Raw genomic sequence first — 16,301 nt, forward strand, 5'->3', positions numbered from 1 at the left:
TTAAAGTTTTTTGACTTGGCTTAGTGTGTACATTCTATGTGATGTGGGGGAAGCTCTGTTTTTCTAGTATGTGGGCCATATGCTCCTTCTCTCCTTGCTGCACTTGAGGAAGGCAGGGAAATACAGAGATGAGTGTTGTAAAAGGAGCCTGTGAAGTGAGTACTTTCTATTCTAAGGGTTCTGTAGTATGGTCATTACAGTGAAAAGTTGTTCAGACACTGTCATTTCTTTAAAGGCATTTTTATTTCTTGTCTGTGCACTAAGGACATCTGGACTTCACATCCTCAAAAACTAAAATGATTGTGTCCACACAGATGCTTTGAATTTCTCATAACTAATCACTTACACCACTATTTTATCAGCTTTATATTTATATCCATCTTATGTTCAGATCTACACAGTCACCTTCTCATTCTCTCTGTAGACTCTTTACTCCTGACACCTGCAAAAAAAAACCCAAACAAACCCCACACAAACCACACTTCAGACTATACACGGACACAGCGCAAATGAGTAATGAGGGGAAAATTACTTTTATTCTTTGTTTTGGGTTGTGTATCCATTAGATGCATGGTACAACCAGTTAGCTTCAAGAGACATGTCCATGGTGGATGTGTGGCTTCCTCACCCTCAGGAACATGAGATGACACAGCCTATGTTAAACTTGGCAGAATTTTTATATATAATTTTGAGGAATGATAGAAATTTTTTTTGATTTTTATTTAAATTTTCTTATTTGCTGGAAATCATGGGTGTTAGACAATTATGATGATGATACACATTGAGATTCAACAAGTTAAAGGATTTATAAATTGGGCCCTACCAAATTTATGGTTCATTTGGTAAATTTCATGGTCATAGCATTTAAAAAAATCATATATTTCATAATTTCAGCTATTTAAATCTGAAATTTCATGGGGTTGTAACTGAAGAGTCCTGACCCAAAATGGGGATGCGGGAGAGTTGCAGTATTGCCACACTTACTTACTTCTGTACTGCTGCTGACAGCAGTGCTGCCTTCAGAGCTGGGTGACTGAAGAGCAGCAGCGGCTGGACGGGAGTCCAGCTCTGATGGCAGCACCGCCTCCAGCAGCAGCAAGAAGTAAGAATAGCATGGTATAGTATTGTCACCCTTACTACTGCTGCTGCCTTCAGAGTTGGGACCATGGCCAACAACCGCCACTGTCTGGCCACCCAGTTCTGAAGGCAGCACAGAAGTAAGGGTGGCAGTACTGTGACCCCTCCTCCCCCTTTCAGTAACCTTGGGACTCCGTCAGCCCTCTTTTGGGTCGGGACCCTCAGTTTGAGAAACGATGGTCTCCCCCAGCGTATAGTGTAGGATAAAAGTACACAAAAGACCAGATTTCACGGGGGAGACCAGATTTCACGGTCTGTGTCATGTTTTTCACGGCAGTGAATTTGGTAGGGCCCGGTTTATAAACCGTTAAGTCACAAACTGTAAACACCCCATGTCAAAGATGATAAATAAATATCCTTAACAAATCATATCCATTTCTACTGTTTGTTTGCTAGCTCATTTGTAACCACCGTAATTCAAAAGTCTAAATCACTAAGTTCTCAGGGAGCATTTTTCTTTTATTGACTGTCTGTAAATTTCAATTATCCATGGAAATATTTTTTCATGGTTTGTATCTGTAATCAACATTTGCTGATATTTACCAGTTAAAAAATATAAACATTCCAAACCTATATAAACCCCCCCCGACACTCCTCTCAGCTTGAGATCCTACTGTTTGATCTGGATTTCCCAACACTTTTTTTCCCTCTCTTCTGTATTCTGGATTGCCATTTTCCACATTGTAGTGCCTAGACCCTCCATCTGTGTCTAAACTGCTTTTTTGCATCATCCTTTTAATTTATTAGGACCAAGGTTAGTATATGCTCATCCTTTTCTAGGGTGCTTCCATAAGGAACTATAACAAAACTTGATTAACCACTATTCAGTTAAATTCATTTTGAATCTTTAATTAGATATGGTCTCTTCTCCAGTTAAAATTAGTTGTCTAGCACTGATGTCGAACAGTTCTCTTGTGCCACCACAGAGACGTTTTCACTTTAGTCACAGAAATGGCGATACAAAACTTAAAGGGAGAAGACATGCTTGAGATTTGGACTTAACCTTTCCTTCCCTGTTCTCCCCTTCCCACACCATTTTGTTTGTGTTGGACAGTGTGGCATTTCCTGAATGTCTTGCTGCCAATTCAAGTTCAATGTAGCAAAAACTGAACTAGTTACAGAGTGGTGAGTAGTATGAAAATAGGCAGCACTACTGAAGTAATACTGTTGTTGTTTTTTTTTTTTTTTTTTTTTTTTAAATCTGTGATTGTGTAGGTGACTCTATTTGGTTGGGATCCTTGTGGATGAAAGTGATGTAGAAATGTAGATTATCAATCATAACAAATATACGCTAGCTTTGCAAATTTGTTATGAGAACACAGACTAAGCATAGAAGTGTACTTTTCCTCCTATGGAAGAAATTACAAGCCCATCAAAATGACCATCTCTAGGTGAATGGTCAAACAGAAATTTTTTGAAGTGATTTTTTTTGTTTTGTTTTGTTTTGGGTTTTTTTGGTAGTGCTGCTTCCTTTCTGTGTTCCATCAGGCAGGTATTGTTGTTGTGTGGGCAAAGCTCAAACCCTACTTAATTTTAGAATATTAAGGAAAACTATCAATTCCATTTGCCCACCATTTTGCCTCAGTAAGTCATCACCAGTCCTAGTACTCAGTGTTTAGTTGAAAAGACTGTGTGTGTGGCCTTTACAGTGGAGGCTGCACATGTGTATCTGAATTAGTTGGTGGTAGGTTCTTGGTGCCAAATGCACTGATCTGTTTTTTCCTTGGAGAAGTTTTGCTTCTGCCACAAATCTAGTCTTTAACAAAAGGCTTTCCTAGGTTGCTGTATGGCTAAAGTTGTCTGTTATGGTAGCACAGTGCATTTTAAATACACCATCATTGTAATGTTTGTTGAGTTTACACTGTAACATGTCCAAGATGACCATCTAGGGAAGCTTCCTTTTCTACAGCGTTTCAGTTACTTGCTGTAGAAAGTTCCATAGATTTTTGTCCAGGTGAGTGTTGTCAGTCTAATGATACTGAGTTTCGGATATATGAAGTCATGGCATGTGTATGTATCTTACTCTGTGGTCTGTTCTTGTGTTTTTAGGATTCCCCCTTTACAAATGCAGGAATGGGATCTAACCTAAACCTTTTGGGTGAGATAGAATGTGATGCCAGTATAATGGATGGAAAGTCATTAAATTTTGGAGCAGTTGGAGCACTGAGTGGTATGTTAACTGTATACTATAAAGCATAAATACAATTCATGTTTAAAGATAATTAGTGCTTTCCCTTGAGAGAAGGAGAGCTCTCAATTTCACTCTGAAATACTCCCATTGAAGTCGATGGAAGGAGGATTGGGCCCATAGTTACTATAAAACTCTGGACTTTGCTTTAAGTACTCTTTTTTAGCATTCTAGTTTGTCATGAAGGTAATTCAGTCTCTGGTTCTGTAAGGTGCTCCCATGGATAGAGGTTTTGTTCAAGTGGAGCACCTTTTAGGCTTGGGGCCTTGGCTGTGCTGCAAAGTATAAATAATGTTGAGATGCTAATAGAATATGTAAAATGAAACACTAATATGGCTTAATCTGCTTTTACAGTCTGTCTACTTGCAGACTTGATTTAATTCAATGTTATAGTGTGTAAGTGTACACTTTTACATTTCATTTGAAACATACAGTATTTGACAAAACTTTTCCAGACCTGTCTGAGACAGACATTTATTGTTACTTCACTGGCTAAGGGATATTTGAGTTTAAGGGTTTTTTTTTTGTCACAACTCTGATGTAAAAAGTGAGAAAAGTAGTTTATAAAATGTGTTCCTCTAACATTAGTGCAGCTCTCTGTGTGATGAGAAATGAATCTTGCTGTTAACACAGCCTCTCAGTTCTGGTCAATTTAAAATGTCTCTTCGCTTGTAGAATCCTATGAAACACATTTTTAAAGAGACAGCATCAAGTTGTTCAAGGCTCTAAACACTTGAGATGTTGAAAAAGATCATAGAAAGTGTGCTACTGACTTTTACAAGAGGCATTACAGATTTTTCTGTCTTTGAAAGTGAATACATGTAGTAAAACCAGGGGAGGCTATTGAGGACTGCAAAATGTCCTATTTTGTTTTTCCTCCATATCATTAAAGTTGATAATGGAGAGATAAATGAGCAAACATCTCTGAGAATCAGGAAGAGGATCACTCTGAATCTGTTGCCTTCTCTTGTAGCTGTTTTAAAGGTGACTGCAAAAGACTTTGAGAAAGAATGGACTTTTTTTTTAAACTGCTTCATGATTTATAGGAGGCCTAAAAAGAAGTGTCCCTTTCTTGCTTAACTTTGAATTTTTGGACTCTTGTAGTGGGGCAGTCACATTTCAGTGCACTCCAAAAGAAAATGCTAACTTTAAAGCAAGTGCCAAGCCTTTGTACAGTTATCAGTTTACCATTATACTGAGATCTCGGATATTGCAGGCAATGTCTTTTGCCTTAACAAATGTCATGCAAACTTGTAATATCAACAAGAAACTGAATTCCTAATGTTGGTTATGAAAATAAACCCTGCAACAGTTGTGAAGCAACATTTAAAATTTTTGTTCCTATCTCTTTTCAGGAATCAAGAATCCTGTTTCAGTTGCAAATAGGTTGTTGTGTGAAGGGCAGAAGGGAAAACTCTCTGCTGGCAGAATTCCACCTTGGTAATTGCTTTGTTCTGCTTGACTTTCTTTTAGCCTTTGGTCTTTAATGAATGCAATATTTGAAGGTTATTCTTATCCACAGAAGGCTGATGCTGTTTGTTACACATGAGCAATAGCGTGCCTCTAAAAGGAAGACTTGCTTTGTTCTCTCATCTTGGAACATATTATTGTGCACTTGGTGAATAGAGTGAAATATTGTGGATAGAAGATGATACTATGTTGAATGTTAATTTGTTTCTTCATGGCTATTGACACAGATTTGTACTATTACTATTCTTATTCCTAATTTGATTTTTAAGAAGTCCTGTAAACTTGTCAGTTAAAATGACCTTTTTTCTAAGAAACCTGTTTGTTTGCTTTTTCTTATGAAGAGATAATTTTTTTCTAAGGGTTAAACTTAAAATTTGTGTAGAGTTAAAAGAATAATGGATTTTAAAATCCTTTATTTTACTCTATATGTTTATGGTGACTCCATCTTATAACCTAAAGTTGGATAATAAAGATGACAACATTTTGTTAGCCAAAAGAGTTATCCTATCCAAATCGCAGTTTATTAAAGACGCAGCTGAACAATGTAGAGCATCTTTACAATGCACTAAAAATACAACATTTTTCTTAATATAAATCTGTCTAAATGTTGAAGAGGGAATATGAAATACCTTGCAGACTTCAAGTAGCATACATATTTTGAAAGAAACTTAACTATGCTTCTCAATAGCGCATAACAGTGAAATCCGGAGACAATGCTAAGAGCTAGTGTATGAAAAAGAAAACTTTAAAATCTCAGTTATTCAAAAATACTGCTTAAACTGCCAGATGCTGGGACTGGATGACAGTGATAATTGCCCTGTTCTGTTCATTCCCTTTGAAGCATCTGGCACTGGGCAGGATAGACAGGATATTGTTCTAGATAGATGTTAGGTCTGATCCAGTGTGGACATTCTGCATTTACTAAGGCTTATAAACATGGGTATTAACTATTGACAGCCAATTAAAATATTTATATCCAGAGTTCTAAAGCCTTTTAGTAACTGCTGCTTTCATGCACAGGCATACTGCCTAGTATTTTACTACTGTAATACAATTGTTGACACTGGCCAAGTGGAACATCAGTATTTCAGACATGGTTTTGCAAATCTTTTTCAAATTCATCAGCCTCTGAAACTGCATGTGATCATTATCCTGGGAAATATAGGTGAAAGGAAACGGATTGTCAGAAATCATTTATTGTACACCCTTAAATATTCTGAAACATGCTTAACTGGAAATGTATTTCCATTTTATCAGTATTCATTTGATGTATGTGAGTCTTCAGAGTTATCAGCAGTCTAAAAAAGCAGAAGTCTCTTTTTTTTTTTTATTTATTATTTTTTTTAAGAAAAGAGGCTCTTGCATGTGATTTGGTAACTTATTCTAAATGTGATTGGACTTGGGGGAGGGACTGGTTGTAAGAAATAAACTTATTTCATGTCTCATAACTACGCAAAGGGTCAACTCTACAGTTAGTGGGGACTTTGTTTCTAAAGCAGATAGTTTGCCGTTTAAATGCCACCAAACCAAACAATTTGCCTGGGAAGAAGCACTTGTTAATTTTGTTGTTTAAATTCCTTCTTCTGTGTGTTTTAGCTTTTTGGTTGGTGAAGGAGCTTACAGATGGGCAGTTGATCATGGGATACCAGCATGTTCACCAGGTATCATGACTACAAGTGAGTAAACTGGTGGTGTGAGTAGGAGGAACAGGTCAGAGTGACTTTAAAAATGGTTTCATATTTTGAAGTATATTTCACTTCACTGGTATCAGTCATGGTACATAAGGATGTTTTAAGTTCTAGTATTCTGTAGACCTTGGATAATTAACCTTTATAATTAAAACTATAGCTCCATTTTAGGTCAATAAGTAATGCAAATCAATGACTTAATGTATATAAACATCAAGAAGTTTCCTGTCTAAAGTTGCTGATACTCAAATCATCAAACAATTATACCCTCCCGAACTAAGATAGCATTATACTTTATTGTATTAACTCTTTTATACAGATCCACAATATATTTCATTTTCCAGATAATTCGATTCACAGGCCTTGCTGAATGAAACTTTTTTAACAATTTTTCCAGTTTCTAAAAGAGCAAAGATCTTGAAAAATTTCTTTGGCTTAATCAGACAGAATATTTTTACACTCCTTGTCTCCTTTTTCTAAAGTCAATGAGATTTAAGGAGTGTTATATACAGCAGCTGCCACATAGTCATAGGAGATAGTCAAGGAGGCTTCTTACACTAACTCTACCCCTACCTAAAATTTCCTTTGTTGCTAGCACCATTGGAAGAAGCAACAGTGAGTGTTCAAGTGTTGACTGCCAAATGGCATTAAGCACTGTCATAAAATGGCTTAGAGCAGATCTAGATGCCACTGATTAAAAATGCTCATGGCCACTGTGACCTTGTCTTAGCATATAAACACTTCAGGACAATAAGCTTAGCAGAGGCAAGGCTCAGATAACATCAGGGATTCCATATCACCTCAGCACAGTCTCAATATGCGTGTGTATATATAGTAAGGAAAACTTCAGTATAAATGGTTAAAGTCTGGCAAAGTTATACAGAACTGAAAACAAGCTCTTATGGTGGGAAGTGTCTGCAACCTTAATAGGTGGTGCTACCAGCCCTACCTTTAGAAATGCACATACTATACATACAGGCTAAAAATGAATGAATTTTTGGAGCCAAATGCAGATTGGGAGGTAGAGTGTAATGTGTCCGATCTGGTTGAGTTCCTGTGTTGGACACTCACTAGACTGCTGCGATGGGAATCCACCTTACTGGGCCCTTTGTGACTTTTTAGCCTCCAGAGTCTTAAGAGTCCAGGCACCAACCCCTTGCTTGGACTTCTAGGCACACACTCAGGGTACATCTCCTCTGCCTAACACCCCTTTCTGAGTAATGAGACCCAGCAGTCCAGCTGCCTCACCCCTGGAACCAATGCTGACCACTCAGGGTCCCCCCTGTAGGTTAAACAGACCTTCTCCCAGAACTGCAGCTGTGTAGGCATTCTGGGTTTACAACTCACTTCTTCAGGATAGTGAAAGCCAACAGAGAGAGACAGACTTGGCATGGGATTCCAAAATGCCATTGCTCTTTGCTTAATAGCACAAGAAATAGATCTACACAAAATAATAAACTCATTTGTATACATTTCCCTATGTCAGGTCCTTCGATACTCTGTTGAGCTCTCAGGCCTTGAGCAAAGCTGTCTGGGATCCTTTCCCTGCCGCTTCTGACTTCTCTTCAGAAACATGGTGCCTCTCGAGGTTAGCTAGGTTTCTCTGACCTTGGCTGGTCTGTAGTTAAATAGGACACCCTGCTGCAAAAGCCTGCCCATCTCTTATCCTTTCCTGCCCAAAGCTTCCTGTTCCTGTCTGTGAATTCCTCAAGTTTGTATGTCCCTCCCCTCCCCTCCCCTGCCCCACCAACAACTGGTTCTTTTGTTCTGATGCTTATGTTTTTCCACTCTTGACTTCACCAGCCCTTTGCAGACAAGGTAGAGGAATTATCTTTTTCCAGCTCCAACCACCCTCCTTGGGTGAGTGTATAGCCCATTATCCCTCTTCTGGTAGTTACATGCTTCACCCATGTCAGCAAGTGGTGGATATAACATTCTCAATCAGGTATTCCCTGATATCGTAATCTTTTAATAACTTCATAACATCAATCAGAATTCATAAACTATACAGACATGTTACCCAAGTTACCACAAGGAGGTAGATGCCCCCCTGATGTGTTGACTGAGTGCATCTGATAATGAGGTCTAATGGAGCTCCACAGTAAAACAAAACTGTCCTCCCTGATAGAAGCCCAGGGCAGATGATGGATATACCATTGCCTGCCTCTTCCTATGATGAATCGCATTCCTTGGGTGCAGCAAACTTTACATGAGCAAGGACATACAGATTGATTCACTCCTGCAAACACAATCTTGGTGGCTGTATGGCTTTATCTAGTCACATGTCATGTTAAAATCTGTGACACTACTTACAGATGAACATTACTTTGCTTTACATACTTTGCTTTGTCAAAGTGGAACAATATGAAGGAAAATTAGATCTAATACAGTCGCTCAGCTTAGTCCAAGCATAGCTGGGGTAATATATCAGAGTTAAATTTCATTTCAACATACTTATTTTAATTACTTGCATCTGTTTCTGTTTTCAGTTACGCAGTAGTCATTTAGCAGCTGCTCAGCAGATTGCTGTGCTAAGCCACTTTAATTCCTGTAATTTGCTGGTATATTCTTTTTGTAATCCCCCCTCCCTCCAACTGCAGTTAAAAGGGAAAGTGTACAAAAACCTCCCCTCTGGTACAGTTTCAGTCCACTCCATGAATTGACTGCCGAGGGTGCTGTATGACTAGTTAGAGCCTCATCTGATCCCCAGAGATAGAAAACGTATCCTTACTCTTCCTAATATCTTGAATTCATACTTTATTTTAAACTTGGATACTATGGCCTTGTCTACACTACTGAGGTAAATCGACCTAAGCTACGCTACTTCGGCTACGTGATTAACGTAGCTGGAGTCAATTTAGCTTAGGTCGACTTACTGAGGCATCTACACTGCGCTACATTGACAGGAGACGCTCTCCTGTCGACTTACTCGTTCCGGTGGAGTACTGGAGTTGACTGTAGAGCGCTCTGCAGTCAGTTTAGCGGGTCTTCACTCGACCCCCGCAGCATTGATCTCAGCAGCATCAGTCCTTGGTAAGTGTAGACATGGCGCCTCTCTTGAATCATTAACATACATGTTGCCTTAATGGTAATCTCAGTGTAGAAACACCATGTTACGTACTCCAACAGAAACGTCACATAATACTTATGAAGAGTTATATTTATAATTATATATATCAGTTACTGAAGAAAAGTATCAGATTGACCATTAACCCAAATTTAATGTTTGTGATTTGACAGTGATAGACATTTCTATATTACTGTATCTGTTAATCATATCCGAAAAAAATTAATGAAATATTCAGATGATGAAACCAGGTTGGAATTATTAGAAATATTGCTCTAAAGAACAGAACAGATTTTAGTAGGAGAGGGGAATGGAAAACCTTGTGATTATATAACTTAATTTTTGTTGTGCACTAACAAAAACTAGGATTTAAGCATTTAACAGTAGTAAACATCTCAGTTATAGTATTTGAAAATTTGTGTAATTTATTTAACTAGATGCCTATTTGAAACATCCAGGCCTAGAAATAACAGATTATTTAAGCATATGTATAAATAGTACTGCTGTCAAGTGAAGAAAAGGAAGATTTGGCTAAACCTTGCTTTTTGTAAATATTCAAATTTTCTTGAACCTTTTCTATGAAGTCCTTATCATATAGGACAGCTTTGTGTGAGACTGTGATCTTAAGACTTGTCCTCTGAAATCTGGGATGCTAGATTAGTTTCCAAAATAGTTAGTGCACACTCAAAGTATGCAACATCCTGTATTCAAGTATGTCTTTTCATGTGTGAACCACAGAATTACACCCAAAAATAAGAAATATATATCCAGATAACTTGCTCCGTAAATATTCACCATGAAATATACACCTCTACCTCGATATAATGTTGTCCTCGGGCCATAATTTCCGACCATTGGATCTTGTTACACCTATGTTATCTTAAATAACTGTTCACTATTCATAATCTATTCATAATCTGTTCACTATTCATAATCTGTTCACTATTCATAATCACCATGTTCAGGTTGTCTCAGTATCCTGTTAAGGTGAATAGGCTGAGCTTAAGTTTTGCTGTAAGGCAGGTTTCCCAGACTTAATGATTTTGAACCCTTTCCAACTACTCAGCATCCTTTCTGAAGTGTGAGCACAGACTTTCACCCAAATCCAGTAAGTCTCGTGATTTCAGTGTGAGAGACATATCGCCTTTCTAAATGTACACTATTCCCCTGTGCAACAGGGTGCTTGGAGAGGTTAGTGCAGTTAGCAGTTAGTGCACCTGACTTCCAGCCCCTTATCTCTCTGTCAGGGCAGTTGAAGTGCCTGGTTTCTGACTCTAAGCCGTGAGTGATTTGGCCTCCACCCATATCTGGATCTTTGCTCTTAAGTGGGGGTTTAGCAGGGGGACTGGGGCCCTCCCTCTCCACTGGGTCCCAGCCCTGGGCTCTGTGGGAAGCAATACCGGCAGGGTCCTTCCTGCAGAGAGTCTACATCTGCTGTTCTAGGCTACTTCCTACCGATTTGGGGGCATGGCCCCTATAGTCCAAACAGTCAATAACTGAATAAAGGAGTCCAAATGAGCAGGGCTCTGCAGGACCTGCAGGTTCTCAAAGGGGGTAGTGGTTGGAGAAAGCCTTGCCTGTGGGTCTTACCCACTCTGTAGTCCCCTCTCAGGCTTAGCCTTCTGTCTAGCTTCCCAGAGAAGGCGTCATCTCTCCAGCAGCCTGTCCTCCTGGACTTCTGAGCTTCTTTTATCCACTTCTCCAGCCAGAGCATGCTTAGCAGGCCTGAAAGGGCAGGGCTACCTGGGCCTAGCGTTGCTTTTTGACCCCTTTGGGCCCAGTATGGGGTTTGTATGCCTCATCACACCCTGTTGGTACATCCAATGATCATTTTAACCCTCTGAGTCACTGTATTGTCCTGGGAGTCTGTGTTCAGTAGGTCATCCATCAAGTCCTCTTGAGTCACTACTTTCTGGGGTACAGTTAACCATCCTGTGAGTGTGACCTGCATTTTCCTGGATGTATGACCTTGAATTTGACTGCACTAAAAACACATGTTCAAATAACACCAGTTTTTCAAGCAATACAGATCTGTGTTGAACTGATCTATTGTTACTATATTGCCAGTTGTTGTTATCTGTGACTTTCTAGCAGTTTTACATCCTTCAAAACTCATAGATTCAAATATCATTGGGCCAAGAATCAATTTTTTTGGACCTCCGCTAGAAACATGACCTTTGGCTTTGGATGAAAAGTGACTCGCAGTTACTCTTTGAGATCAGTTTTTAACCCATGTAATGTATTGTATTTTTTTTGAATCAGTGATACCAACCAATCATGTAATCTCATCATGTTTATATAAATTTTAACTGCTATGGAGGCTAAAACTATGCAAATACTTTTTACCGGTATTCTGGAGTTGAATGACGTGTTGGATCCCAAATTCATGCTTATGTGCTGCTTGTTACTTATAGGCACGTACAATTTCTCGAGAGATGATGGCCTTTGTCCTATGCGCTGCATTTGGTAATCCAGTGGTGCCCTTTTGAAAGTCCATGTTAAAGGAAAAGACTTTTTGAAAATACTGTTACAACATACTACACTGAATCAAAACCTATGTATAAGATTGTCTTTAAAGGCAAATCTCTAGGACAGTACGATTGTTGAAAGCACAAACCTTTAGATAAGTTAAAAATGAAAATACGCTTTAGAGTCAAAACTAATTAACTCTTATGCTGGTGAAAGGTGCTAGACACTAATGTCTTCTATTGACAGTATGTGAATTTTACCTCTTGAACCTTGGAGAGCTTCATATGTTGAGGGCGTGGTTGAAGTGGCGAAGTAGCCATCCTAGGTGCAAGAATGATGGGAGACGCTCTGTAGTCCGCTTACTGCATATTTGGTCTTAGTGCTCTCCCAAAAAACTTGGAGCCAGCCCTACCTGGAACTATGGACCCTGGGATCCCTGGCAGCTCATGAAATTTGTCAATTTCACTGTTGTCCACCTTTGAATAACAGTGGTGAAACTGATATCATGTCAGTTTCACAAGAGGTACCAGGAATTGGGGATCATATTTTGTTTTGGAAACACCATTTGCTTTTGAAACAATTTTTTTTTCAGAATTCCTGATTCATGAGAAACTTTCATAGATTTGATTTCAGCCTGAACCTGGCCAAAACCAAATTTTGAAATGTTGAAATATTCCATGAACTGGAAACTCTGAATTTTGGCCAGTTTTACTAGGCAGTATCAGTTAACTAATAGATTGGTCCTGGAGCTGTGCTGGCTTTGTAAATGATAATGGTACAGGAAGAGAGCTATTTTCAGCTATATTTGACATGTAATTAAACATTCTTTTATGATGTAGGGATTTCTTGCATTTAACTTTCACTGGCTTTGGAATATACCTGTGTACATCTCTGCTTATTGAAGGGACTACCCTCTGCAATGTTTCTTCTTTCCCTCTTAGAAGTATAGGGGGGAATTAAGACAAGCTGAGGGTAACCTTAAATCAAAACTAATTTGAACTGCAGAAGTGTTCCTGTCAATATGCTTTTTGTAAAACAAAGCCCTCAAACTGAGAATACACCATCATTTTTTTTTAAGCATCAAATTTTTAGTTGTAATTTAGAAAACATTTCCTTTTAAATGTAGTTATTAAATGTGGAAAAACACATGTACATATCCTCAAGATGTATTGATCTTTAGCCTGTGCTGGATTATGGTGCATAAAAATATTGGCTGTGTATTATGTTGATTTAAATATGTGGGTGAGCATACAGATATGTAACTAACTTAGTTAAGAGGCTATATAAACTTATGAATATCATCAAAACAAGCTCACATGGCATCTATTTACATCTTAGCAGTCCAAAACAATCATTCTAACAAGTCACTTATTGCTTTCTCTTTTGTCTAGTGTTGCTACATGACTGCCAAACAAGGAGATATTTAGGGCATCTTAACTTCCAGATGTGTTCAGTGACTTGTCTGCATTAGATATTTAACTCAAGGTTATATATGAACAGTATCTCCTTTTGATTTAGTAAAAGATGTAAAATCTGTAGTAATGAAACTTCACACAATCTATATCTTAACTTCAGATATTGCTGCTAATCATGTGGGGTGGAAGAACTTCTGAAGTGTAATACCTTACTAGTCTACTATTTGTTTGAATAACCCTTCATTAGTTAAATGCTTTTAAAATATTTTATAGGGTTTAGTTTAGCAGCTTTTAAGAGGAACAAAAGGAAGCTGGAGTTGGCAGAAAAGGTGGAAACAGATCTTATTCAGCTAAAGAAAAGAAGACAATCAAGCGAGAAGGTCAGTAGATGTTTTGTCACCCTTACCAGAAAGATAATTCATAATGTGAAAAATTCACATCTAAATTTTCATTTTGTATCTGAAGTAACCTGATATAGTGTCACAAACCACTCATCTTTGGCCATCTTATGCATGTTAGTATCAGTATAATATCAGATCATCTAAATGATCTTCTGTGGTGATAGAACTTCCTGCTATTTACAGTTTCAAAAGAGCTGTGAAAAAGATGCCTTTTGTCTTGTTTGTGATGTAAATATATCTATACTATTACACATTTTAAAGTGGAAATATGACAAGTGTAAATATGAGCAGATAAATATCTAATAAAACATTTTCTCCAGCTTGGGATCTATCATTGTTTCCCATTTTTAAACGTTTCTTGAGAACACTGCTTTGTGGACCTGGAAGCAGTAAAATTTGAAATATCAGGTAGGTAAATGTGCATCAGTTCATGCATCTAGCATTGACCTGGCCCACGTTACTTATGCTCCTTTACTACAAAACTGCCACAATTCTCTCCTTCTTTTCTTCCCTCCCTGCTAGTTTGAGTTTTGAGCCTTTGTTGTCACTTCAGTATCATGTCTCTCTGTTGCTTAATATATAGGTTTACAGTATGAGTATTAATATATAGTTGGCTAAAGTAGGATACTTAGTGAATACAATACTAAATAAAAGAAAAACTAGTGGTGGACTATATAATTCACACCTGCAGGGTTGGTCTATTGAAGACTTTACAAGTGGTGCAGCAAGGCAATCACTATAGCCTGTGCCAAACATATCCCTTTGGTGAAATATGACATCTGTGAAAACGAAGGCTAGTCTTTATTTTTTTAAACATTTACCTGCATTTTATTTGAGGCCAATGCCTTTCTTGGACAGCCAGATGTCCGGACTCTAGTGGCCTGATTATCCACTGCCTTATCGTCACTTACCCTCATTTAAAGTGCCTGTAAATGCTACAGAACTAGAATGACAAGGTGGGTGAGGTAATATCTTTTATTGGACCAACATTACCTCACCCATCTTATGTCTTTAATACCCTGGGACTAACACGGCTACAATAATACTGCATACGAAAGTGTAATAATATTTTACCTTTGCTCTGTACAGGTGTAAATGACTGTATAAGGTGGTGAAGAATCAAGCCTATTTCTTGTACATTCTCAAATCATATCTTCCTTATGTAAAAGTACTTATTCTCAGTCTTCAAGAAGCTGAGGCTCAGTAGAGGAGATAAGAATTAGAGTGGAAAAATGTGTTATTTACTGGTATCTGAACTTTGCCGGTTGCTTACAGGTTTGTGCACACTTCCCTATAACTGAGGGAGGAGGGGTCTCTGCACAGTATTGACATTCATGTAATGTGGGGCAAGTCAGTGCTTGATACATGTGCTGGTGCATGAGCTTACCAACCTGCAATTTGAAGTTTCAAGGGGCATATGGCAGCAGTTATGGGGAGCACCCACAGACCAGGGATAGTAGGTAGAGGAGATGACCAAATTTGAGATCTCTGCTTACTGGTAAGTAACTTGATTTATCCCACCACTTTCTCTAAATTTCAGTGAATTTGGTCCTTGTGAAAGAAACCAGACTGACAATGCTGTGGGCTGAAATAATGTGTCTATGTAATATGTAGAATGCGGGCAGTTGCAGACCAGTGAGAGAGCTTTCAGTATGCATCAAACTTGATCCAAAGGGAACAACTTTAGGGCTAAGAGGGATTTGTTAGTCCCTGGCCTCCGTCGGTTGGGACGAGGGATTAAATAATTGGATGTAGCAATTCTGTAGCACTCTCAACAAAAATCACACTGAAACCAGACTTGGGTAACTCATTTTGAGCCTGATTCTGAGCCTGCTAATGCCAGTCAAGACTCCCTCGGACTACAACGGGAATTGGATCAGTCCTCTGTGGCTAGCTTGACTAGTCAGAGAGTCTTGTGAAAGCCAATTGAATTTCCACTTCCTTAAGACACAACATTTTTCACAGCCTTAATTTTTTTTCCAAAGGACTACTTCACATGTAAATGTCTTTAGATAATGTTTACTCATTTAACGTTTCATTTCGGGCATCCATTCTCTTTGGGTGGATTTTTCAGATGTCATGAAGTGAAGTAAAACTCGCATATGCAATAAGGTGAATATTTAAAAATCTAAGGATTAGAGCCTTTCTGTGGCACTTGCACATTACAGGATTGTCATAAACAGATAGTAGAAGTTAATAGAACAGAAGTACTTTATATCTCTTTTGACTGTAAAGGGTTAACAAGTTCTGTAAGCCTGGCTGTCACCTGACCAGAGGACCAATCAGGGGACAGGATACTTTCAAATCATAAGGGAGGGAAGTTTGTGTGTGCTGTTAGAATTTGGTGGTTGTTCTCTCTGGGTTCTGAGAGTGACCAGACGTGCAACCAGGTTTCTCTCCAATCTCTCCAATACAGGCTCTTATAAGTTCAGAATAGTGAGTACTAGGTAGATAAGGCGAGTTAGG

The 16,301-nt window shown here is 38.5% G+C and overlaps 1 protein-coding gene across 5 annotated transcripts in view; it reads left to right on the plus strand.

The window, feature by feature from the left end:
• TASP1 (taspase 1) overlaps positions 1–16,301 on the plus strand; it is a 167,191-nt gene that overhangs the window by 29,039 nt on the left and 121,851 nt on the right. For 4 of the 5 annotated variants that reach the window (XR_004374991.2, XM_032789844.2, XM_032789847.2 and 1 more), the window contains exons 5-8: positions 3,187–3,307; positions 4,681–4,765; positions 6,392–6,471; positions 13,708–13,814. Coding sequence is in view for 4 of the 5 variants with exons in the window: in XM_032789844.2 (XP_032645735.1) it covers positions 3,187–3,307; positions 4,681–4,765; positions 6,392–6,471; positions 13,708–13,814 (393 nt within the window). In the remaining variant the exon portion in view is untranslated. The remainder of the gene's footprint in view (positions 1–3,186; positions 3,308–4,680; positions 4,766–6,391; positions 6,472–13,707; positions 13,815–16,301) is intronic. The other variant, XM_075064482.1, reaches the window with a different exon arrangement.

The sequence above is a fragment of the Chelonoidis abingdonii genome, chromosome 3, assembly GCF_003597395.2.
Source record: "Chelonoidis abingdonii isolate Lonesome George chromosome 3, CheloAbing_2.0, whole genome shotgun sequence".
Taxonomy (NCBI): Eukaryota; Metazoa; Chordata; order Testudines; family Testudinidae; genus Chelonoidis; species Chelonoidis abingdonii.